General features: G+C 45.5%; 1 protein-coding gene across 12 annotated transcripts in view; it reads left to right on the top strand.

Annotated features, from left to right (window-relative positions):
* FRMD4A (FERM domain containing 4A) overlaps positions 1 to 24,542 on the top strand; it is a 584,868-nt gene that overhangs the window by 539,811 nt on the left and 20,515 nt on the right. For all 12 annotated transcript variants that reach the window (XM_036023926.1, XM_036023890.1, XM_036023900.1 and 9 more), the window contains 6 exons: positions 11,557 to 11,690; positions 15,229 to 15,351; positions 17,891 to 18,119; positions 20,373 to 20,429; positions 22,887 to 23,124; positions 23,924 to 24,091. In XM_036023926.1, coding sequence (XP_035879819.1) covers positions 11,557 to 11,690; positions 15,229 to 15,351; positions 17,891 to 18,119; positions 20,373 to 20,429; positions 22,887 to 23,124; positions 23,924 to 24,091 — 949 coding nt within the window. The remainder of the gene's footprint in view (positions 1 to 11,556; positions 11,691 to 15,228; positions 15,352 to 17,890; positions 18,120 to 20,372; positions 20,430 to 22,886; positions 23,125 to 23,923; positions 24,092 to 24,542) is intronic.

The raw sequence follows: 24,542 nt of genomic DNA, 5'->3' as shown, positions 1-24,542 counted from the left end.
ACACAGTGAGTTCGTAGGCTTGACTTCGTGCAGCAGCAGTTCCTGTGGAGAGGTTAGGCAGGTGTGAGAGGGAAAACAATGACGTTTCCACGTGAGCTAGATAGCCTGTCATCTTTCTTGGACCCAAGTTTCCCCAGGCCTGTTTTTCAATCCAAAGTGTGACTTCTTTCCAGTATCATTTTACATTCTTCTTCTTCAGATGACAGAACAGAGCACAGCTCATTCAATTTCCCAGTGTCCTCAAGAGTGATTGGTCACTATGACTAAGAACCAGATTAGATTCAAAATGACTTAGCTGTGTTATCTTAGATGGTTGTAAACTCACAGGTAGTACTGGCAAGCATGGAGTAATTAACTTAAGGAAGTAGAAAGCCCGGACCACTCAAACTGGGGAGCCTGTCCAGTCATGTGTTGCATGAACATGACACCATAGGAACTTAGTATGTGGGAACCAGGAGGGAGGGGAGGCTTCTTAAGAGTCATACTTGTGTTTGGGGTTGCTACCGAATTTGGGAACCTGTGACTGAAGTGTGACAAAATCCAGGGAGGAGGTACAGAAGTGGTTAAAGGTTTGGGAGGTAGGTTCTGTAAAGAAATGACTTATGGGTACTAGATTTCTTTACCAAGATGAGATACAACTTAATTATAGCATCCAAGTCTATGACTGACAACCTTTATTTGTGTGTTTATTCAAGTTAATGTTTATGAGTCGCTGTGGAGGCGTGAAGATGGTACATTCCTGCAGTGACAGATTTTCTCTGTTTCACACTGGAATGGGGTGAGGAAGGAAAAGAAAAAAGGCCAAATTGGAGTCAAAATGTACATTTGAGATTTCTTTCTTTTTTTTTAAGATTTTATTTATTTATTTATTTATTTTTAGAGAGGGAAGAGAGGGAGACAGAGAGAGAGAGAGAAACATCAATGTGCAGTTGCTGGCGGTCATGGCCTGCACCCCAGGCATGTACCCTGACTGGGAATCGAACCTGTGACACTTTGGTTCGTAGCCCGTGCTCAATCCAGAGATTTCTTGATTACTATGGTTGTAAGAACTTCGGTAATTGAGGGAAAATGGGGTTTCCTGCTCAGTGGCTGAATAAGAAAGTGGTATCCATTTGCAAATGGCAGAGCTTTGGATGCAAGGGCACAGGGCCTATTTAACCTTATGATTCTGAGATGCCTTCTTTACCATTGGAAGGAACACATGAACCGACTCTGGGAACTTCAGCTGGATTATTCTCATATCTGTCATCCATTCACTGAACTATCCAAAAATGTTTCATGTGGAAATATAATTCCTACCCCTCCCCCCAAAACCAGGCTGGGATTTTTACTGGGTCAGCTGTGATTTTTTTGTTTAATTCCTGGAGAACTGAGATCTTTATGACATGTAGCTTCCGTCCATGACCATGGTTCATCTCTCTATTGTTTTTTTATTTTTTTTATTTTTTCAATTACAGTTGAACTGCAGTATTATTTAGTCATTGAAATCTAGATTCTATGTCATTGGATAAATGGGCTTCTAACACCTCTCTTTTTTTATTGATATAAAGTTGACATATAACATTATATTAGTTTTAGGTGTACTGTGCAATGGCTCGATATGCGTATAGGCTGCAAAATGATCACCATGATAAATTTAGTTAACATCCATCACCTCACATAGTTACAATTTTTCTGTCTTGTGTTGAGAACTTTTAAGAGCCACTTACTCTCTTAGCAACTTGCAAATATTTAATACAGTATGGATATCTTATAACTTCAAGTTTGTATCTTTTAACATCTTGACCCACATGCCTATTCTCCATCTCCTGCCTCTGCCTATAGACAATCTGTTCTTTATATCTATGATTTCAGGGTCCCCCCCCCACCACCACCAGATACACTATTTGTCTTTCCTGGTCTGATCTGCTTCACTTAGAATAATACCCTCTAGACCCATCCATGTTGTCGCAAATGGCAAGGTTTCGTTCATTTTATGGCTGAATAATATTCCATTGTATGTATATACCAGCCACATTTTCTTTATTTGTCTGTTGATGTACATGTAGGTTGTTTCCATGTCTCAGCTGTTATAAATACTGAAAATGGGGATGCAGATATCTTTTTGAGATAGTGATTGTTCCCTTTAAATAAATATTTAGAAGTAGAACTGTTGGATCTTCTTGTGGTTTTAGTTTTAATTTTGTGAGGAACCTCTATACTCTTTTCCATAATGTCTGTACTAATATACATTCCCATCAACAGTGCACAAAGGTTCCCTTTTCTCCACATCCTCGCCAACACTTGTATCTTTCTGATAGCAGCCATTCTGACAGGTGTGAGGGGACACGTCATTGTATTTTGCATTACCCCAGCGATTAGTGACGTTGAGCGCCTTTTCATGTCTGTGTCGACCATTTGTGTGTCTTTGGAAAAGTATCTGTTCAGTTCCTCTGCCCATCTTTAAATTAGATTGTTTTTTATCTATTGAATTTTATGAATTCTTTCTATATTTGGGATATTGGCCCATTGTCAAATCTATGATTTGGCAAATATATTCTCCCATTCATTAGGTTGGCTTTTAATTTGGTGATGGTATTTTTTGCTTTACTGAAACTTTTTAAAGTATTTTTTAAATTTTTCAATTATTTTACAGTTGCCATAGAGTATTTATTATACAGGGTGGGGCAAAAGTAGGTATGCAGTTGTGGGTACACAAAATACAGTTTACTCTTTTATCATTATTTATTAATTATGGCAGTATTTTCCATAGAATGTCAGCTGTAAACCTACTTTTGCCCCACCCTGTATTAGTTTCAGGTGTACAAAATAGTGATTAGACATTTACTTATATTACAAAGTGATTGCACTGATAAGTCTAGTACCCATCTGACGCCATATATGGTTATTGCAATATTATTGACTGTAATTCCTATGCTGCCCCTCTTTGCAGTCCCACCAGCAGTACATGACAGTTCCCCTTTCTTTGCATCTTTGCCACAGTTTTTGTTCATTGATTTATAGGTGATAGCCATGAGGCTATCATCTGACAGCCATGAGGTGATATTTCATTGTGGTTTTAATTGCCATCTCTCCGAATATTAGGGACACTGAGCATCTTTTTATATGTCTTTTGGCCATCTGTATGTCCTCAATGGAGAAGTGTCTATTCAGGTCCTCTGCCCATTTTTAATTGGGTTGTTTGTTTGTTTGTTTGTAATGTGAGCTCTAGAAATTTTGATATTAACCCCTATTGGAGAATATCTTTCCTAGTTAAGTAGGCTGTCTTTTTGCTTTATTGATGGTTTCCTTTGCTGTGCAAAAATTTTTTAGTATGATGTTTTCTCATTTGTTTATTTTTTCTTTTGTTTCCCTTACCCAAGGAGCTAGATCAGAAAAAAATATTGCCAGGAGAGATGTTACATATTTTACTATGTTTTCTTCTAAGAGATTTATTGGTTCGAGTCTTACATTTAATTTTTTAATCCATTTTGAGTTTATCCTTGTATATGGTATAAGAAAGTGGTATATTTTTATTCTTTGCATGTATCTGTCCAGTTTTCTCAACACTGTTGAAGACACTGTCTTTACCTCACTGTATATTTTCTCCTCCTTTATTAATGACCAGTTCACCATGTAGGTGTGGATTTATCTCTGGACCCACATTCTGTTCAATTGATTTATGTCTGTTTTTATGCCAGTACCATGCCATTTTGATTACTATAACCTTGTACTATAGTTTGACATCATCAGGCAGTGTGATACCTCCAACTTTGTTGTTCTCTCTCAAGATTGTGTGTGATATTCAGTGTTGTTTGGAGGTTCCATATAAATTTTCGAATTATTTGTTCTAGTTCTGTGAGAAATTCATTGAGATTTTGATAGGAATTTTATAGAATTTATAAATTGCTCTGCATAGTATGGACATTGAAACAATGTTAATTGTTCCTATCCATGATCACAGTAGATGCTTCCATTTATTTGTACCTTGTTTGTTTTTTCTTCATTGTCTCATAATTTTCTGAATACAGGTCTTTTACCCTCTTGGTTAAATTAATTCCTATGTATTTTTTTATGTAATTGTAATTGGGATTTTTAAGTTTCTTTTTCTGATAGTTCATTATTGGTATATAATAATATAACCAATTTGCGAGTATTATTTTATATACTCCTACTTTATAGAGTTTGTTTATCAGTTCTAGTAGTTTTCTGGTGAAATCTTTAGGATCCTCTATAAACAGTATCATGTCATCTGCAAATAATGGAGTTTTACTTCTCTCTTTTCAATTTGGATATTCTTTATTTCTTCTTGTCTGATTGTTGTGGCTAGGACTTTTAATATTGTGTTGAAAAGAGTATTGAAAGGGCACATCCTCTGTCTTCTTCCTGATGATAAAGGAAATGCTTTTATTTTTTCATGTGAGTATGAATGTCAGCTGTAGGTTTGTCATATATGGCCTTTAGTATGTTGAGGGAAGATTCCAACTTTTCTGAGAATTTTCTCATAAATGGGTGCTGGATTGTGTCAGATGTTTTTTCGTCTGCATCTGCTGATGTGATCTTGTGATTTTTATCCTTTGGTTTGTTTATGTGGTGTATCACATTCATTGATTTGTGAATATTGTACCAACCTTGCATCCTAGGAACAAATTCCACTTGGTCATGGTGTGTGATCTTTTCATGTATTGCTGAATTCGATTTGCTGACATTTAGCTGAGCATTTTTGCATCTATGTTCATCAGGGATTTGGTCTATAATTTTCTTTTTTTGTCATGTTTTTATCTGGTTTTGGAGTAAGGATAATACTGATCCTGTAAAATGAGCTTTGAAGTCTTCTTTCCTCTTGAAGTTTTTTAAATAGTTTGAGAAGGATAGGTGTTAATTCTTTGCATGTTTGGTAAAATTTACCTGTGAAGCCTAATGTCTATTTTGTCTGATATCAGTATTGATACCCCAGCTTTTTGTTTCCATTTGCACGAAGTATTTTTGTCCATCCTTGTACCTTTAGTTTGTGTGTATCTTTCCTTCTGAAGTAGGTCTCTTGTAGACAGCATATATATAGGTCTTGTTTTCTAGCCATTCAGCCATCCTATATCTTTTTACTGGAGCATTTAAGCCATTTACATTTAAAGTGATTATTGATAGGTATGTATTTATTGCCATTTTTATTCTTTATAATTATGTTACTCTTTTTTTTCCTCCTTCTTAAAGAAGAGCCTTACATTTCTTGTAATTCTGGTTTGGTAGTAATAAACTCCATTAGAGTTTGTTTGTTTGTTTGTTTGTTTGTTTTGTCTGGAAAGCTCTTTATTTCTCCCTCAATTTTAAATGATAGCCTTGCTGGGTAGAGTGATTTTGATTGTTGGTCCTTGCTTTTCATCACTTTGAAAATTTCAGGCTAGTCATTTCTGGCCTGAAATGTTTCTGTTGAGAAATCAGCTGACAGTCCTCTGGGAGCTCCCTTGTAGGTAAATAACTGTCTTTCTTTTGCTGCTTTTAAGATTCTTTGTCTTTAACTTTTGCCATTTTAATTATGTGTCTTGGTGTAGGGCCCTTTGGGTTAATCTTGTTTAGGACTTGTGTGTCTGTTTTCTTCACCGGGTTAGAGAAGTTTTCAATCACTTTTTCTTCCAATAAGTTCTCAGTTCCTTGTTCTCTGCTCTGTCCGTCTGGTATCCCTTTAATGCAGATTTTGTTATGTTTGACACTTTCCCAGCAGTTCCCTAAACTATTTTCATTTTTATATATATGTTTTCTTTTTGCTGCTCTGATTGGATGTTTTCTGATACATTATCTTCCAAATCACTGATATGATTCTCTGCATCACCTAGTCTGATACTGATTCTTTCTAGTGTATTCTTCATTTCTGACTGGTTCTTTTTTATGGTTCCTATGTCCTTTTCTATATTTATTACATTTTTGCTTAAGTTCTCACTGAATTCAGCCATTCTTTTCCTGTGTTTCTTGAGCATCCTTATAACAATTGTTTTGAACTCTGTATCTGGTATATTGCTTTCCTCCATTTCTTTTAGTTGTTTTTTTCTGGGGATTTCTCCTGCTCTTTCATTTGAGGCATGTTGCTTTGTCTCCCCTTCTTGGATGCTTTTCTGTCTTCCCATGACTCTGGCCCACTCTGATCCACCCTCACTCTGTTAGAGACCAGGGTAAGTGACCACAAATGAGATTTTTTGCACTGGACCTTCAAGAGGGCACCTGGGTTTCAAGCAGACTTCTCTCTCTCCCTGGAGGACAGAATCCCTACTGATTTTTTCTCAGCCAGATGTTATGTGGGCTTCTTTTCCTGGCTCTGGTGCTCTGTGCTGGGGAGCCAAGCATGGGGTTGAGACCCCAAGCTTCTCAGGAGGGACCTTTGCAGTTGAGTTATCCCTTTGTTTTTCAGCTGCCACACTGGGGTTCAGGACCAGCCTTTTTTCCATCTCTGTCCTTTCTACCATTTCCGATGTGGCTTCTTCTGTAAATCCTTGGTTATGTGACTTTTCTTCAGCTAGTCTTCAGCTGGTTATTCAGGTTGATTATTCTATAATTTAAATTCCAGTTTGGACCTGCAAGGTGGTGAGAGTAACTTTCACCTACCCCACTGCCATCTTTTTAACCACTTGATATGATTTCAATCTTCTTAAATTTATTGAGATTAAATTTACTGAGATAGATACTAATATGGGGTCTATCCTGAAAAATGTTCCTTCTACTTTTGAAAAACAGTGTATGTTCTGCTGCTTTGGGCTAAAAATATCAAATTGTCCAATGTGTTATTTAAGGCCATTGTTTCCTTTTGATTTTATGCCTGGATGATCTAATGAATTTATGTCAAAGGGTGTTATATTTCTCTGAGGGAAAAATGGTCTCTGCCACACAACTCAGCCTCTCCTAGAGCCTGCACACGCTGATTGTCAGTGTCTCCCTTTATGTCTGCCATACTTGCTTTATACTATGCTTACACAATGACATATTTGTCACTGGTGCTCCTGTGTTGTGTAGATGTTTACAAGGGGTATATCGTCTTCTTGGGTTGGTCCCTTTGTCATTATGTGGTGCCCTTCTTTGCCTCTTGTTTTAAAGTCTATTTTGTGTGATACAAGTATTGCTACCCTAGCTTTTTAAAATTTCTATTTGCATGGAATATCTTTTTCTGTCCCTTTACTTTTAGTCTCTGTGGATCTTTCAATATGAAGTGGGTATCTTGTAGGCAGCATATGTACAGATCTTGTCTTCTTATTCATTAGGCCACCCTATGTCTTTTTCACTGAAGCATTTAATCCGTGTACGTCTAAAGTAATTGTTGACAGGTGTGTAGTTATTGCCATTTTATTCATCATTTTTGTACTTTGTTCCTTTCTTATTCTCTTTCTCTCTTGTATGTTGATGACTTTCTATAGTGTTGTGTTTGAATTTGAATTCCTTTCTCTTTATTTTTTGTATATCTCTTGTAGATTTTTGGTTTGTGGTTATCTTGTGCTCCATTTTTACCAAGTTATGTTTATAGCAGTCTATGGTAAGTTGATGGTCACTTAAGTTTGACTGCTTTCTAAATTCTGTACCATTTTTACTCATCCCCTACACTTCTGTTTTCATCATTACATTTTTTTTTGTGCATGTATTTCTGAGCATCCCTTAATTTATTGTTGTAATTACACATGATTTTCCTACTGTTGACTTTTAACATTTGTACTAGCTTTATAATGAATCAATTCACTGCATTTATTGTTTGCCTTTGTCAATGAGAAGTTTTTTAATATATATTCCTATTCATATTTTTTACTCTTCTACTTAAAGAAATCCCTTTAATATTTCTTGTAATACTGGTTTATTGGTGATGAACTCCTTTAGCTTTTTCTTGCCTGGGGAACTCTGTATCTCTCCTTTGATTCTGAGTCATAGCTTTGCTAGGTAGAGTAATCTTGGTTGTAAGTCTTAATTTTCATCACTTTGAATATTTTGTGTCAGTCCTTTCTGGCCTGCAAATTTTGTGTTGAGAACTCAGTTGACAGTGTTATGGGAGCTCCCTTGTATTAGCTATACTTCTCTTCTTTTGCCACTGTTAAGATTCTCTCTTTGTCTTAAACCTTTGTCATTGTAGTTATGATGAAGTTTGGTGTGGGCCTCTTTGACTTTATCTTGTGGGGTCTCTATGCTTCTTGGACTTGTACTATTTGCTTTACCACGTTAGGGAAGTTTTAAGTCATTTTTTCTTTAAACAGGTTTTCAATCCTTTGTTATGTCTCTTCTTCTGGTACTCCTATGATGAAAATGTTGGTATGCTTGAGGATGTCCCAGAATTCCCTATCCTCCATTTTTTGCATATTTTTATTCTTTTTGCTGTTTTGATTAGGTATTTTATGCTGCTTTGTCTTCCAAATTGCTTTTTTGATCCCATGCTTCATGTAATCTGGTGTTGATTCTAATGTATTCTTGATTTCAGGTGTTGTATTCTTTATTTAGACTAGTTCTTTTTTATCTTATCCTATCTCTTTGTTGATGTTTTCACTGAATTCATTTATTCTTCCTGTATGTTCATTAAGCTTTCTTTTAACCAGTGTTGTGAACCCTGTGTCTGGTAGATTGTTTATCTACATTTTGTTTTTGGTTTTTTTTCCCTAGAGTGTTTCCTATTCTTTCATTGAGACATGTTACTTTGTCTTATTTAGCTTTACTCCCTGAGTTTGTTTCTGTGTGTTAGGTAGATCTGCTACATCTCCCAGTGTTGGCAGGGTGGCGTATGTAGTAGGTTTCCCTATAGTCTCCCTGTTTACCTGAGCCAGGTGCTCTAGGAGTACCCCTGTGTGGGCTTGTGAGCCTCCTGTTGTGGTTGAACTTCGATTCCTACTGGCACATCAGTCAGTGGTATTGACCCTCGGGTTGACTGCATGTAATAGCTAGCCGTGACTACAGTGGACAAGCTGTTGTGCAGGAGCCAACTCCACAGAGTTCCCACTGCTTTAGCAGGAGTTGCTTTGGCAGGACCCTAGTGCCAGCAGAATCTGCCCTTCAGGTGTGTTGTTTGTGGAGCTGGTTGAGGGGTGCTCTGCAGTGTTCTGAAGCCAGCCACCAGGTGTATTGGCTCCGGCATCTCTTTGGAGGGGTTCTGGGGCAGGCCAAAGTTGGCCACCACTTGTGCCCAGTTTAGGGCCACCTGGTGGGAGCTATAAGGTTATCTCTGGTTGGTTCCTTCTTGTGGTGGCTTTGGAGGCACTTGGGAAAGGCTATGCTGTGAACCAACGCAGCTCACACTATTATTTGGATTGGGACCCTTTGGTGGGCACCACAATGTGACCCGAGGTCAGCCACCACTTGTGCCAGGTTTGTGGCCACTAAGTAGAAGCTACGTTCCAGTCCAACCCTGGCCATAGCTTGTGCCAGGCTTGGGGCTGCTTAGGAAGAGGTACAGGGCATGCTGAGGCCAGCCACTACTTGTTTGGTTGTGGACTTTTGAGAGAGTTTAGGAAAACAGCGACCCGAGGTAGGCTGCTCCTGTGGGAAAGCTGCTGAAGGTGGCTGAGACCAGCTGCATGAATTGGGTCAGGTCTCAGGAAATCCCCAGGGTGGGGCAGACAGCGTTAGCCCAGCTACTGGGAGTACAGAGTTGGTGCCCACCTGCTCCTGTTGTCTGGGTTTGGAGAGGGCTCCACAGGGGAGCAGCAGTGCCTGCCAGCACTCTTGTCCCCAGGCAGCCCAGCCCAGTCCCTGCCTTTCCAGCCCTTGCCCTAACTAGTCAATTTAATTCCTCCCCATATGTTGTGGTGCTTTTCCAGCTGCTACCTCTGCACTGGAGCCCTGAGTCAGTGAGTTTGTGAGCAGGTGAACCTGTGCTTGGGCTCTGTAGGAGACACCTGAGTCTACAGCAGCCCTCCATGTCACCTGGATGCAATCCCTGCTGGTTTTCACACCCAGATGTTGTGGAGACTCCTCTTCCAGCACTGGGGCCTGAGGCTGGGACCCCTCACTCCTCTCGGGGGACCTGCATGAAGATGTCCTTCTTGATTCTTAATCACCACACGTGGGTGAGACCTGGCCTATGTCTCTGCACCTTTCACCAGTCTCTTTGTGGTTTCTTTTGTATACTTTTAGTTGTAGGATTCTGTTCAGCTAGTCTTCAGGTGGTTCTTAAGGGTGGTGGTTCTGTCATTTAGTTCTAATTCTGATGTCTTTGTGGGAGGAGGTGAACACAGCATTTACCTACTCCCTCTTGACTCAAAGCCCTCTGAGCTGCCTTCTTTACCATCGGAAGAAACTGACCAATGACTGGGAATTCCACTTAGATTTTCTCACATGTGTCGCCCATTTTGGACTGAATTGTCCAAAAATGTTTTATATGGAAATGCAACTGCTATTCCTTCACTGCAAAAATCCTGCTCAGATTTTTATTGGCATTGCAATGATTCTATTGCTTAATTCCTGGAATACTGACATCTTCCTTATGTCAAGCTTCCAATCCATGACGATGTTATATGTCTGTCATTTCAGGTCTTTCATTCTTGTCAGTGATATATTATAATTGTCACTGTCGGTATCTTGCATATCTTTCATTTTAATTCTCCTGAGGTGTTTGATGTTGTTTGGTTCCTGGGAGGCCCTCAGATGCACACCCAGTGTCACCTGCCCCTTTCTCACACCTCTGCTCCCCATGGGCCTGAGAAGCAAAGGAATACTCAGCTGTCCTCTTCCACGGACTCAGTGTAGCTTGCCTAACTTAGCACGGTGGGGAAGGTGCAGAGGCTTTACTGCAGGAAACCTATTTCGGAATCTGTACGGCACAGCCTACAGGTTATGCTTTCTCCTAACCTAAATCTCTCTGGCTGGCATCTCAGCATGTTTGCCTTTAGTTGGGTTCACAGTTTGCCTTTCACAGAGATTTCGTGTCTAGCTGTCTGTGGTTGGAGTCACCATTCAGATTGTTCTGCCACATTGTAAAACTATGTGTGACTTTTATTAAGAGGGAATTTGCTCATGATACAGCATTGCGTTAAAAAGTGCAATATAGATCTAATTTTATTTTTTTTAATGTTTGGCTTATGTAAAAAGTTTAAAAGAAAACGCATGACTATGGCTATCTCTGGCCACCCAGCTTCTGGACTGTTTTGATACACACCTGCATTTTCAGAATGTTCATATTCAACATGCATTTTCTTTGTAGTAAGCAAAAAAAATTTCAGCATTTTTAAATGAGAAAAAAATTAAAGCTGTACATTAAAATTACTGGCTTGAACTTCATTTTCCCCTTCATTGTACAAAGTCTATTAAAATTTGCTAGTGAAATTAAAACAGGTATGCAGCATATCTTAAGATAATCAAGAGAGAGAAATGTCTTTTCAGACATTTCTCAGACGTGTAAATTTTCCTGCTAGTGCTTCTGACCAGCTGTAAATTCCACTAAGTGCTGAGAATTCTCTTTTAATACTTGGAACCTCGAAACACCTGTTTTATTTCACACTTCCTTGATTCCTGGGATAAATCCCAGATCCACAGTGTGGGCTCCAGTTAAATTCCTTAGTGGTCCAGATGTGTGTCCCCCCCCCTCCCCTCGTGAGCTGGCCTAGTAACCCCACTGTTTATTGACAGGTTCTCAGGAATCAGATAGCTCCCAGTCTGCCAAGAAAGACATGCTGGCGGCCTTGAAGTCCCGGCAGGAAGCTCTGGAGGAAACGCTGCGCCAGCGGCTGGAGGAGCTCAAGAAACTCTGCCTCCGAGAAGCTGTAAGCAATTGCTGTTCTGAGTGGGGGAATCTTGGGGCTGTGTCTTTCCCTCATCTGTCTTCACATGTTTGTAAAAGGGGATGGACCCTAGGGAGACGGTGAGAGGAAGTGAGACCTCTCCTCACACACAAATGTGCCTGGTCAGAAACAGAAGCCGTCGTTGACATCAGTGGGACGATAGGACACCCGTTAAAGCGAGTCCTGGCAAGGTCCCCAGTGGGACCTTGCAAGAGGCCAGTTGACAAGAAATAATTCCAATAATGGCAGCCTCTGTAAATCATGTGTGCATGGTGCCCCTTAGTTTATACAGCGTTCCCTCATGAGATACTGCCTCCCAGAGGAGGGCAGTTTGCCACCATCTGCTGAGGCTTTGTGTCTGAGTTGGCCGCTGAGGTGGCTTTTGTTCCTCTTGAGGTTGTTTCAGATACATCTTTGGAAATCATACTGAGAAGCGTCACTGGAATCAACAAAGAAACCAGGATTTCACCTGATATATATAATGCCCTTTAAAAGTCATCATCTGATGATTATACTCTTTCTCAAAAAAAGAAATCTTAGTGATATTTGTAAGTTTTACGCGAAGCAACACTTCCTCAAGCTCCTGTCTCTACACAGGTCTCCTGTTTCATGGGGACTCAGAGGCTGGGACCGGCCACTGTTGTATTTACTTCAATGTCCATTTACCCCCTTTCTGTGTATGCTGCACTTGTGTTAGCACGTTTGAAGAACTGAGTTTCTAAAGCAGCACACGTTACTGTGCATGTGTGCGTGCCTGGACCTGCGTGTGCCTGTGCTTGCACCTGGACAGGCTAGCGTGGGAGTCCTCCCGAGAGACATAGGAGCTCATATAACCTTACGCGGAGCTGTACTGAACAGTGGAGACTCAGAAGCATAAAGAGGTTCCCAAACTGTATTCCCCTCCCCCCAGGAACAGTGCCTCGCCCCAGGCCTCAGGAACAAGGGGCCTAAGAGTGAGATCACATTACATTTCCACTTGGCTTAATTATGAGCTGGAGTGATTGAAACTGGAGCCAGCTCAAAGCAGACCCCAGTTAAAGCAGACCCATTACAAATCTTCAGGAAGCAAGTGCCCTGGGGGGGATGGCAGGCGTCCTGAGCAGCTTTTCCTAGAGGCCCAGACCAGTCAGTGCCTGGGAGCAGGTGCGGCTCTCTCTGGTGCTGACCAGGGTGGCTGCCTCTGGTCTGCAGCAGCCACAGGCATTTGTATAACAAATATGCTGGAAGAATTTAAAAAACTATGGCTTTAGGTGTCTGCATTTAATAATGTGTAAAGCCTGGTTTTGTTTTTAAGAGCAGCAGTGTTCCTGAACCCAGCAGGGAGTCAGCGTCAGAAAAGTGGAGAAACAAGGCAGGGCAAGGTTAGTGTGCACTAAGGAAGCTGTCCCTGCATCTTTTAAAACTAAAAGCAAAATACGGAAAACAAAGCCCCCACTTCTTATAATGATGACAGCAGGAAACAGAGTTGGAACAGGAAAGATGACCACACTGGCCGCAGGCAGGTAGATGGCTCTGTGCAGCCTCCCATCGGGGTCCCCCGACCAACCCGTGGTCAGGGACAGGTGACCCTTCTGGCTAACACTGCTCTTACCCCTCAGCTCAGACTATCGAGCAGCACTGTTTGTCTCCTGGGGAGCTAACAGGGCGGCCAGAAAGAGGTGGGGTGGGAGCATTTGGCAGAAATACCAATATAAGAGGAACCAAGCCAAGTCACCACAACAGTGCATGAAATTTCTCCTTCCCTGTGTGGCTCTTTTTACATGTGAAATCAGATTAAATGTGGAGAGTCAAGGCCTAACTCAAACACCTTCAAGCAGATGGTGGAAAATCAGTAGCCTCAGTTTTTTAAAAATGTATTTTGTTTTAAAACCACAGATATTTTAGACTTATGAATCAGTAGTCATGTTAACAACTTTCTCCTACTCTTTATAAGTTTCAGGGTAAAAGAAGAAAGTTCTAACAATATAAAATCCTCAGTGTGTATGTTATTTATTGACTGTTAGGGAAACAGACAAAAATGTCACAGAATAAGCCCATGACGACTTTGGCAACATTTGAACCACATTATAAGAAGAAAGAAATGGGGGAAGATGGCAGAGCATTCCGGCCTCAGACAGTCGGCCCTTGTTCTCCAAAGCGCTTGTAGTGAGGGGAAAAATCCAAGGGCTTGTTCCCAGGTGGCCGAGCATGGAAGGGAAGGGGCCCAGGAGAGCAGGGAGTGGGCATTCTTGTGCACACCAGAGGCACTCATGCCCATCACCCCAGTGTGTGCGTGCATGTGGCTGCACACACCCAGTGCATGTACACACACCCAGTGCATGTACACACCCAGCACATGCACACACACAGAGTGGTAAAGGGCAGAGGCCAGTTCATGCCTCCTCTTAGACAGTGGGCCAGCCCCTGGGATCTGATGGTTCTGGCTTCCCAAGGACCTGCCCTCTCACTGGGCCCCGAGACCCAACAGCTTTCTGTGTGGATGATGAGCTGTGAGCTCTTCTTGAGTCAGTGCAGCACAGGTGTTTGTTTGGGCCTAGAAACCAGGGCTGGGCTTTGCCTGGACCTGCCACCTATGTGCTTGGTGGCACACAGTGGCTCTCCCAGGGTTTTCTGGTCCCTGGAAGTGACTCCTTGCAGCTGATGCCTTGGGTCGACCACGTGGATGAGCTGCTGACTCAGATTTGATCTTTATTCAGCCAGACATAGCCCCTGATATGGAGCCCAGCTCTAATCAGGGCTCATCCCATGGCCCTCAGTGTCTGTGGGATCGTTGTCATCGTGGCGTGTCGGCTGGGTTCACTGTCATTACACTGACAACAGTTAGATTGTCAGAGCCCAAAGCGTACCTACAACAGGTTTGTTTTAATAGACTTGTCAATATTATGGGTTTATTTTCAGTTTGTACTGAAATTCTTACTTGTGTACATTCAATGTCTTTTAAGCCAGCCCATTCCCTGAGTGCCTGGCCTGAGTGGAATAATTATTATCATGTTCCATTTCAAATTGTTCATATGCATTCTTTCTGGGATCTGCCATATAGACACCAGTCTTCCTAAGAAAGCTCATTTGAAAGGCATTTTAACCTGACATGTTGGTGAGGGAGTGTTTGATGCAGCAGAAAGAGCACGGGAGTTAGAAAGACCAGAGGCCCTTGTTGGCTCTGCTCCTTCCAGCTGCACGGCCCTGTGGGCACACAGCTGGCCTACCAGAGACAGGGGCTGGGGGTGGGGGCAGGACTAATGCAGGGGTGAAACGCAAGTTTCACAAGGAAAGCCAACGTGCTTTTGTTTACCTGCAGACATTGACTGTGAGAAACACTTTTCAAAGTGCCTCTGTTCTGTAAAGAAAGGACTGCTCAAACCCATTTTTAGAGAAATGAAATCACATTTCAGAAAGTCTTTTTAGGCATTTGCTTAAGGGGTGCTATTTTGAACCCATGCATTGAAGTGTGTGCGTGTGTCTTAGACACACACGTTCCCTCTGATTCCTGTCACCTTCTCTTGGTATTGCACATTTGCAGGAGCTGACGGGCAAACTGCCCGATGAATATCCCCTAGATCCAGGGGAGGAGCCACCCATTGTTCGAAGAAGAATCGGGACGGCCTTCAAGCTGGATGAACAGAAAATTCTGCCCAAGGGAGAGGTGGGTCCTTCTTCCTGGTGCTGGATTCTCTCCCGCTGTCCTCATTTGCCAGGGCTTCCAGGTCTCCTCCAAGTTTCTGCCTCCTACACAGTGCCAAGTGCCCTTTCCCCTGTCCTCCTCAGTAGCTTTCCTTTTGCCTCTTGTTACCGTGGCAGGTTGGTCAGTGTGTGGCTCCCATGGCAGGATTAGCATTGATTTCAGGGTAAGTTGTTTGTCTGACACAATAGGCCTATAACAAGCTGTTCAGTTAATCTTGGAAGAACCTTCTAATAACACCATGGCATGTCTTTTTAATGGCATGCCAGCCCTTTGTCACTGAGAGCCAGCCCCCTGTGGGCTGGCGCAAAGGGGAATTCCCAAGCACACAGGTGCCCTGGAGCCAGTGGAAGGGGTGGCCCAGTGCCCTGAGATCTGTACTAGGAGGTCCTGGCAACGCTGGTGGCCCCACCGGGATGCTTCACCCAACTCTAAGCTCGACCAGGCAGTTTCCTGTTCTATCAAATGAAGTTCAGAGTCCTTATTTCTTTGGGCCATCGCTAGGGTTAAATGAGCTAGTACCTGGAGGAAATTTAACTTGGGTCTTCACAACTGCTTGATGATCCGTAAACAGGAGTGGCTTGGAGTGGAGAGGGGATATTATAGGACAGGTGCAGTGCTGTGGGGCAGAGGCAGGATTATATCAGGGTCACAACTGGGGTGAGGGAGGGAGGGATTTCGAAGACCATCTGGTCAAGTATTTCTCAAATCTGTTGCCAGATCTGCCCAAGGAACTTCCTGTCCCCTGTGCCGAGCAGACCCCAGGCACTCACTCAGCTTTCATGAGGATAGCCCACCTTAGTGGGTGTTCCTTGATGCCCACCCCATTGTCCTTCCTACAGTCCCCTCCCCTGACACCTTCTCACCAGCTGCTCTTTCACATTTGTCAGCAAAGATGCCTTTAATTCCCTGTGCATCCCATCTGCATCCCCGTCTCCCTCACCTTTCTTTGCATGTGTTGTTCCAAAATTACTCAAAGGAAGGACTGCTGCAGCTGCTCTGGGAGGGAAGAGCTCCCTGTTTCTCCTGCAAATGCACTTGGCTGCCCATTCACACAGCAGGCGGCCATCTGTGAGACAGGGCTGCCAGTGTTTGCTTGTCTCAGTTTAAGTAGCGAGAGTTTGTCCTCAGTGTCCACAAAACTTTGGGGCAGGGACTGGAACCAGGGCTGGCGGACAGCACAGCTGCCAGGTGGAGGCACACTCATTCCTGGTCCCAGGCTGGAGTCCATCCCGAGGGTCTTCTCCCTCCCAGGGAATGGGTGCACTGGCTTTGGAAAGATCTGAACGTTCTTTATTGTCTAGGTCATTCTCTTTAACCTTCACCTTTCTTTCTCACTCCTGGTCTGTGCTCCCTTCAGGCTCGAATCACTCAGAATGCAATCAGACTAAGAGTTTTGTGCTGGATGGAGGCCTCAGCCCAGTTGTGTGGTGCCCTGAGGCTGGAGTGTTTTGTTCAGCCACTAACTAGGAAGATCTGTTGATCCTGGCAAACCTGGCATTGTGCTCCTAGGTAGCTAGACGAGTTTCTGTCCAATCTTGGCATCCCTGTGGGTCACCTCAGGATGCAGGTGTGGTCTCCCAGGCTTGTGGGTCAGCTTTGAAGAAGCTGCTGATGAGTGGCAGAGAGGGGGCAGCAAACGCACTGTCCTGGGTTTCGTTCTCTGGGTCCACAGGTCATTTTCTGACACAGCTTTATTTCTCCCAGGATCAAAGCCCTGTCTGAGGGAAAATCCATCCATCTCCTCCTCCTGGCCAGAATAGGGAGTAGAGGTAGAAGGGAGGTACACAAGGAGAGGAAGTAGCATGCCCAGACTCAGTCCTAGGAGTGGATGACACTGGTCCCACCACCACCTGCCATCCATGCCTCCCAGCTTGGGCAGAGCTGTTATGAGTAGCCAGTGTGAGAGGGACACTGGAGAGTGCAGAAAGGGCTCCCAAAGAGACGTGGGCAAGTAGAGATAACCCAACGTGAAGGGCTCAAAGCACAAGAGACGGGAGTGTGGGAGGGTGGCAGAGAAGGGCACATCTGTGCTCTCTGGTAGCAGCCCACAGGAGAGCAGGGCAGAGAGCTGCTCTGAAAACAGTGCTGCATCCTGTGCCCAGAATCGAAAGGAAATACCAGCCGAATGGGTCCGAATTTCCACAAAGGTTTGCTCTTTGTGAATCTTGCTGGAGACGGTGGAAATGAAGCCGACAATTCCAAGACCCTCAGAACGGGCAACTCTGCTTCTCAGTGCTGGTGCCCGTGTGCAGACCGTCGTGGTCTCCAAGAGTCTCAAAGTGCCTGTGCCCAGGGCACTGGCTGCCAGAGACAGAAGGATCAGGGCCACTGTGGGTTCAGGCAGGGCCGGGGTTCGGCACTGGGACTGCTGGGTTCCTAGTACCCATGTCCCCCAGGAGTAAGGAAGGCTGGCTTGCTTTGGGACTGGCAGGGGCAAAAAGGACAGGGGTCCCCCAGGCCTGCCTCCCCTCAGTGTGAACCCTGGCTCTCCCTCCCACAGGAAGCTGAGCTGGAACGCCTGGAACGAGAGTTTGCCATTCAATCCCAGATTACGGAGGCTGCCCGCCGCCTTGCCAGTGACCCCAATGTCAGCAAAAAACTGAAGAAACAAAGGAAAACCTCTTATCTGAATGCACTGAAGAAGCTGCAGGAGATTGAGAATGCAATCAATGAGAACCGCATCAAGTCTGGGAAGAAACCCACCCAGAGGGCCTCGCTCATCATCGACGGTCAGTGCTGACCCCTCTCCCCAAGCGGGCTGCACCCCCTGCCCCTGGGAACGGGCGCCAGTCCTGTGAGTGGCTCAGAGCCCAGCTCCCAGTGTCCTAAGTAAAGCTGCTTAAGGACCCTGGGACTTCATTTTTCCATCCATAAAATGAAGACAGTAAGCCCTGAGGTGAGATGAGAGTAATAAAGTGCACTCAAATTCATAGATGAAAGGGTTATGCCAATCAAACTATCATTATCACGATTTATTGTCTCCCTGCGACAGCCTGCAGCCATGAGCTGGGCGTTCCTCCCAGCCTTCCCAAGAGCTAAGCCCAGGTAACTGGGCCAGTTCAGCTGAGTCTGGCAGCCCAGCCTCTGACACTTCAGACACCTGATCGGCCTTCCCCGATCTGAGAGGACATACAGGGAGCTTGGCTACACTGCAGGCTGGCACCCCTGCCAGCCCTCTGTGCTGCTCTGTGTCAGGGGCTCCGCTTCCAAAGCTGGAGCTGGGGAGGCCTGGGCTGCCCAGCCTGACTGCCTAGAGCCCTGAACCAGGGCCAGCAGGGGTTGGGAGATTATATTTGGCAAACCCGAGAAGGACCCCCAAAATCCACCAACAACCATCAGGTGCCCCACATGTTAAAACCCTTTTGTCCTAAATAAGAAAATTCTTTGAAATATGTATGTTAAGTATTCTTTTATTATTTTTGCATGTTTCAAACACTTTTGCTCCAGGAAGACAGAGAGTAGAAAGGGCCCAGGTCAGGGTGGGGGCTTAGCGTTGAATGGGGTCAGAGTTTCCGTCAGGGAAGACGGAAGAGTTCTCAGATGGATGGTGGTCATGGTCACACAGCAGTGTGAGTGCGCTTAACGCCACGGAACTGCACAGAAGAAATAGTTAAAACGGTAAATTTTATGTGTATTTTACCAAATTATATATATATAAAATCTGTAACCTAAAAATGTGGGCACGCTGGGGAAACAACAATGTACTGGCCTCCGAGGTGCCAAAGCCAAGGCTGTGTCTCCTAGGTGTTCGCAGTCCATCGCGCAACACGGATGAAGTGAATCCCTGGGTTTATAAAAGGAGAGGCCGTAAAAGATCCTTTTGCTTTAGTCAGTGAGGAACGGCCGTCATTCCCCGTCTTGCCCTGTTGCCCGTGACCGGCGCTTTGTCACTCCCCCACTTCCTCGCAGAGCTGCAGGCCACAGTCCTTCCCCTCTGCCCCCCTGTGGGCACATGCCAGTCCTGGCTCCAGGGGAATGGCCAGGCTGGCCCTCAGAGCCCAGTCTGGGGGGCGCTGCAGGGATGGGCCTCTCACTGGGCAGCCAGAGAGCCCGGGTTTCCGGGCATCCGTCCCAGGAACGCTGCTCTGTTAGGGCTGCTGACCGTCTGTCTCCATGTTGTACAAACTCGTGACGGGACCCAGCCGGGCCTGCAGTCATCATTTTTTAACCCCTCAAGAATATAGCCTCTCTATTTTGCTCCCTCTTTCAAATAATGTTTTCATCACATGGGCCCACTTGAATTAGAGAAAGTAATTAAGATTCCTTTTAGTTCCTTAGCGTGGTTTTTATTTCAACATGTAGAACACTGGAGTTGCTATGTGAAGACCTGGGACTTTTTGTTGATGTTGCCAAGAGAACGGAACAATCCCAGGCAAACCAGCTCCCTAGATGTGCCTCGGTTTCCCCAGCTGTTCAAGGGGGAGGATCATCTTGCTGTCCCCTCTTTGGCATGTTTTCACAGTTAATTGAAGGGTGTCTATGAAACGAAGCTTTGGAGAGACAGAAGCTGTATTTAGCAGCTTGTTTTCTCTACTAATGACTCAAGTCCGTTTAGGAGCCATTTATTGCCCTGTGAGCGAGGCCGAGTTCCTCACCTAGTTCCCCGTCTGTACAGTGCACAGCAGTTCACCTCCTTCGGTTCAGTCAGAACGTGCGGGCACTGGGCTGGGCCGGGGTGGCCCAGCCAGGCGGTGTGGCCTGTATTATGGATGTTAAGCTACACTGTACTGCAGTGCCCTATCAAACAAGAGCACAAAGAGCTCAAAGAAGAACACAAACAGGAGCACACTGCAGTGTCAGAGCTGGGGAATGAGCTGGTAACCCAGCACAGGGGCTATCAAAAGAAATGCCCGCTAGCATTTTGACTGTATGTCATGGGTTCTTTCTATTGGAAAGAGAAGGACATGGGACAGTGCTAAACACGTGATTTTTAGTCGAAGCGGTGTGATAAACCCTCAGACCTTTACTTTTTGTCTTCTCAGATGGAAATATTGCCAGTGAAGACAGTTCTCTCTCAGATGCCCTCGTTCTAGAAGATGGTAGGTTGTCCGTTTCCTGCTTGAGAATGAGGGGCACAGGTTAAATGGGGAGCAAGCTGTGTGTGGTCTGGGACAGGCCCGTGTGAAGGCCAGAGCCGGGCCAATGTGGCAGCAGGCTTCCCTGCGATTCTCTCGCTTCCTGAGAGTCCTCAACTTGGGAGGGGGGAGTGGGTGGGCGCCACGTAAACCACGTAAACCATGTCTGTTGGAATTTTAGCATTTCCTGTGGCTCAGGGGTCACATTGAAGGTGAAATTCAGTGAGTGGTCCTTTACCTTATTAGCTGCCAGAACCACATTTTTAACTAATCAAAGAAATCTGAGCACCGTACAGAGTTTTCTTTTGAATGTTCATAATTTCTGAAGGAAAGAAGCAGACAGTGGTTTGGATCACAAATTAAAGACTGAAGCCTGCTAGGAGAGCCTGCAGGGAGCGGGCAGAACGGGAGGGCCCTTGCCCGGCCCCCAGTGCAGCCCCCAGCCCGGCCCCCAGCATACCACCGCACATGGGGGGATGCCTTCCAAACACAGACCTGTCTGTGAGCCCATTCCTATGGATTTAACCCCAAACTTGAGAGGCCAGAACGTTAATGAAATGGAAATATGTTAAGTGGCAGTTAATTTTTTTTGCCCCATAGGGAAACCTCAGGTGGGCAGCGGTAAGTGCCTATTGAGACAGAAAACATGAAAAGGTCTGACCTAGTGGGAGGAATGAGGATAATTGCAATAATAATAATAATAATTGCTACTGATGTGGGGAAAGGATGGTGGGTTATCTACCCAGCTGTCTGGGCTCTGCTATTAGCAATCTGACCGTAATGTTTTTATTGTCAGCTTCGTTACGTGGGTGGGAGGAAGCGGGGCTTCAGCGGAGCAGGGAGGTTGGAGTATCAGAGATCCAGCTCTGGTTTTGGCCTCTGTGGAGTCCAGCCTCTCCACGGGAGGGCATGAGAACAATTTCATGAGACCTTTTATAATGGAGGTGTTGGGGGAGTTACGTATATATCAGTGTTGACTAATTCCAATGATTCATGTATCATTAGTTTCCTCCACATGTCCCGTCCCCTCAGAATGCCTGGGGGCAGTGCTGCCTCACTGGCACCCCACGCCCCTTGCAGGCTTGCTCCCTCCAGAGGCTCTTTCCTCTACTGATTTGCGAGGTGCAGGAGCAGTGGAAGCACAGCACGTGCCCAGGTCTTGGGGGACTGGGAAGTAGGCTGTGAAAAGAACATTAGTTGGAAATGGACTGAGGATCACGGGAATGGTTATTGGGGTTTGAGGTTTCCTTCTGGATGTCATTCCCCTCAAACTCCCACCTCTGCATTCATAAGGACGCTGAATTTTCCCTGCTGCTCTCTGCTTAGTGCTGCCCTGCCCTGGGCTCTCAGCACTGGATCTCTTCCTTAACCCCTCCCTGCAGGCCCTGCCCATGTGCGAACCCTGCCAGACGACTAAACAGGAATTTCAGCCTGACGCATCCATGCCTCACACTCCTGTGGCATTCAGGCCCAATCCTGAGGCCTGAGCTGGCATTGAAGGTTCCCTGTCGGGGGTGGGGGAGGGGGCACCTTACTTATCTCAGTGCTCCCAGTAGGTCTGTTGACTTGCACTTGATCAGAGCTCCTCTCTCCCTCCCTCTGCTCCTCCTTACCAGCTGCTCTGCCAGCTGGACGTGCTCCTGGCCTCTTCTTTCCTCCTCCTCTCTGCCAGGCCACTGCTGAAATCCCCCCTGGAGCACAGCTCCTTCCTTGACTGACTGAATTCACTTCCTCCCAAAGTCCGAGAGCCCACTGATGTGTGAGAGCGCTGCTCCACTGAAGGGAGGGCATGCCCCTCCTCTGCGCTAGCTGGAGCCTGTCTCCTTCCCACAGAACCCAAGGCAGTTCTGAAATGAAACTCTTGTAGAGGAACACGTTCAAAACAATGTACAGAGTGAGTTCTGAAAAAAGCAGAGTAGGTACCTAGAGCCACCAGTAGATAATTACACTCAACAGATGTGCTTTTATTCATTTTTTTCTAATATTTATTGAGCACCTACTATTTGCCAGTAATCATTGTAGACACTAAGGATATTGCAGTTAACAGACTAGAGAAAACCCTCATGGAGCTGAAACCACCCCCCCATGCAAATTAGACACTTCCTGTCTATTAAAAGAATACTTACAATAATGGCATTTTGCCGTTTGGTATAAAGCAATCATTCGTCTATGGTATTTAATGAAAATCAGGCTTCCTCCATTTGTAGCTTATCAGGTTTAAACCTCCTGTCCCCATTTAACATTGCTCAGAGTTCAGGTTTGGTTTGTTCTGGACTGACTTGTCTTGAAAACTGGGAAAGCGTCTTTGGTGCCTCACGAGTGCACGCAGGTGTTGATGTTGGGGCAGAGGTGGTGGGGCCTGTCTTAGGTCGGCCAGAAGGATGACCCTTGCTCAGTTCCTCTCTTTCCATCTTTGTGCAGAAGACTCTCAGGTCATCAGCACACTGTCCCCCTTACAGTCTCCTCACAAGGGACTCCCTCCTCGGCCACCATCGCATAACAGGCCCCCTCCTCCCCAGTCCCTGGAGGGACTCAGACAGATGCACTATCACCGCAACGACTATGACAAGTCACCCATAAAGCCCAAAATGTGGAGTGAGTCCTCGTTAGATGAGCCTTATGAGAAGGTCAAGAAACGCTCCTCCCACGGCCATTCCAGGTGAGCGGGGTCGGGGAGGCCAGATGAGGCACTGCAGGCATCCAAGCTCTGTCCCGAGCAGCTCCCTCCCACTGGAAGGAACCCGGGGCAGCCTCATGCGCCTTTCCCCAGGGCTGCTGACCCTGTCCAGGTGCGGACTTGTCATTCAAAGGGAAACTGGGGTTCTTGGCTCACAATCAATGTGTTGGCAGATGGCTTTAATGTATTGTTAAATTATACTGCAATTAATTAGGAAGTCCTGGGCAGCACTGTTCCGAAATGGCAAGTAAGAGCCGACTTCGTAGGAATCCCCAAGCGGTTCAGAACCTTAAGCCGTCAGCCAACAGAATTCTGGAGCCAAACAACTGTAATCTTAGCCGTGCATTATCAGCTCATTACTCGGCTGAGCTTGGAGAGGGGGTTTTGGGAAGGCATTTTTGGTTAGCTTCTCTGGTTTTCTCATTTCCTTTAATCACATCATTTAAACTCCTAGTGGGTGCTCAGACAGGTAAATATTTGTCTCTGGGAAACAGAAACTGCGGTTCAGGACTTTGGCTTCATAGAGTAGTCGTGCTCCTGTTCCAGCCAAGGCTGACAAGGGTCTTAGTCTCACGTTGCCCAGGGTTCAGGGACAGCGTCCTCTTCCCTCTTCTGGAGGAAAGGCTGGAAAGCAGACTGGGGATCTGAGGGGGCGGGGGGGCTGGGAGTCCTGGGCGAGCTTACCCCACACCCAGATTGATGCCTGGAGGCTAGTCAGCTCCCTGGGCACAGGTGGCGCTGTCTGGTGGTGACCATCAGCATGGCCTCCTCTGGTTTGCAGCAGCCACAAGCGTTTTCCCAGCACAGGGAGCTGTGCCGAAGCAGGAGGGGGAAGCAGCTCCCTCCAGAACAGCCCCATCCGCAGCCTCCCTCACTGGAACTCACAGTCCAGCATGCCCTCCACACCAGACCTGCGTGTCCGGAGTCCCCACTACGTTCATTCCACGAGGTGAGTCCATCCAGCCTTCAGGCCACTCCCTCCTATAGGCCATACCCTCGCCCTACCTGGCATCTCTGGCCCCAAATAGCTCAAGTAATGGGTGAACTAGAACTAGTGAGGTAGTTTGTTCTTAAAACGAAGCAGAATTTAAAACGGAATGCTGGCAGCATGCCCGTGGGCACCAGGCATCAGACAGTGAGCGTGGCAGGGGCCTGAGTGACATGAAGGCAGGCGAGGCCAGACCAATTAGCAGGGGAGCGTGCTGGGAACCAGACCTCGCTCCGATGGGGTGGTCTTTACCGGACAGCCCTTGTGTGGCTTTCTACTGGGGCCTAATTTATCCTGGATTTTTCATGTCTCAACATATAAATTCATAAAAGAACAAAATGAAAGGTGAAAGTGAGCCTCCAGTGCACCACACCTTCATTTTCTAAAAATGAAGAGGCAACACCAAAGCCAC

This window comes from Phyllostomus discolor, chromosome 1, assembly GCF_004126475.2.
Source record: "Phyllostomus discolor isolate MPI-MPIP mPhyDis1 chromosome 1, mPhyDis1.pri.v3, whole genome shotgun sequence".
NCBI lineage: Eukaryota > Metazoa > Chordata > Mammalia > Chiroptera > Phyllostomidae > Phyllostomus > Phyllostomus discolor.
Note: the sequence above shows the minus strand (reverse complement) of the source record. Positions and strands in the feature narration are given on the sequence as shown.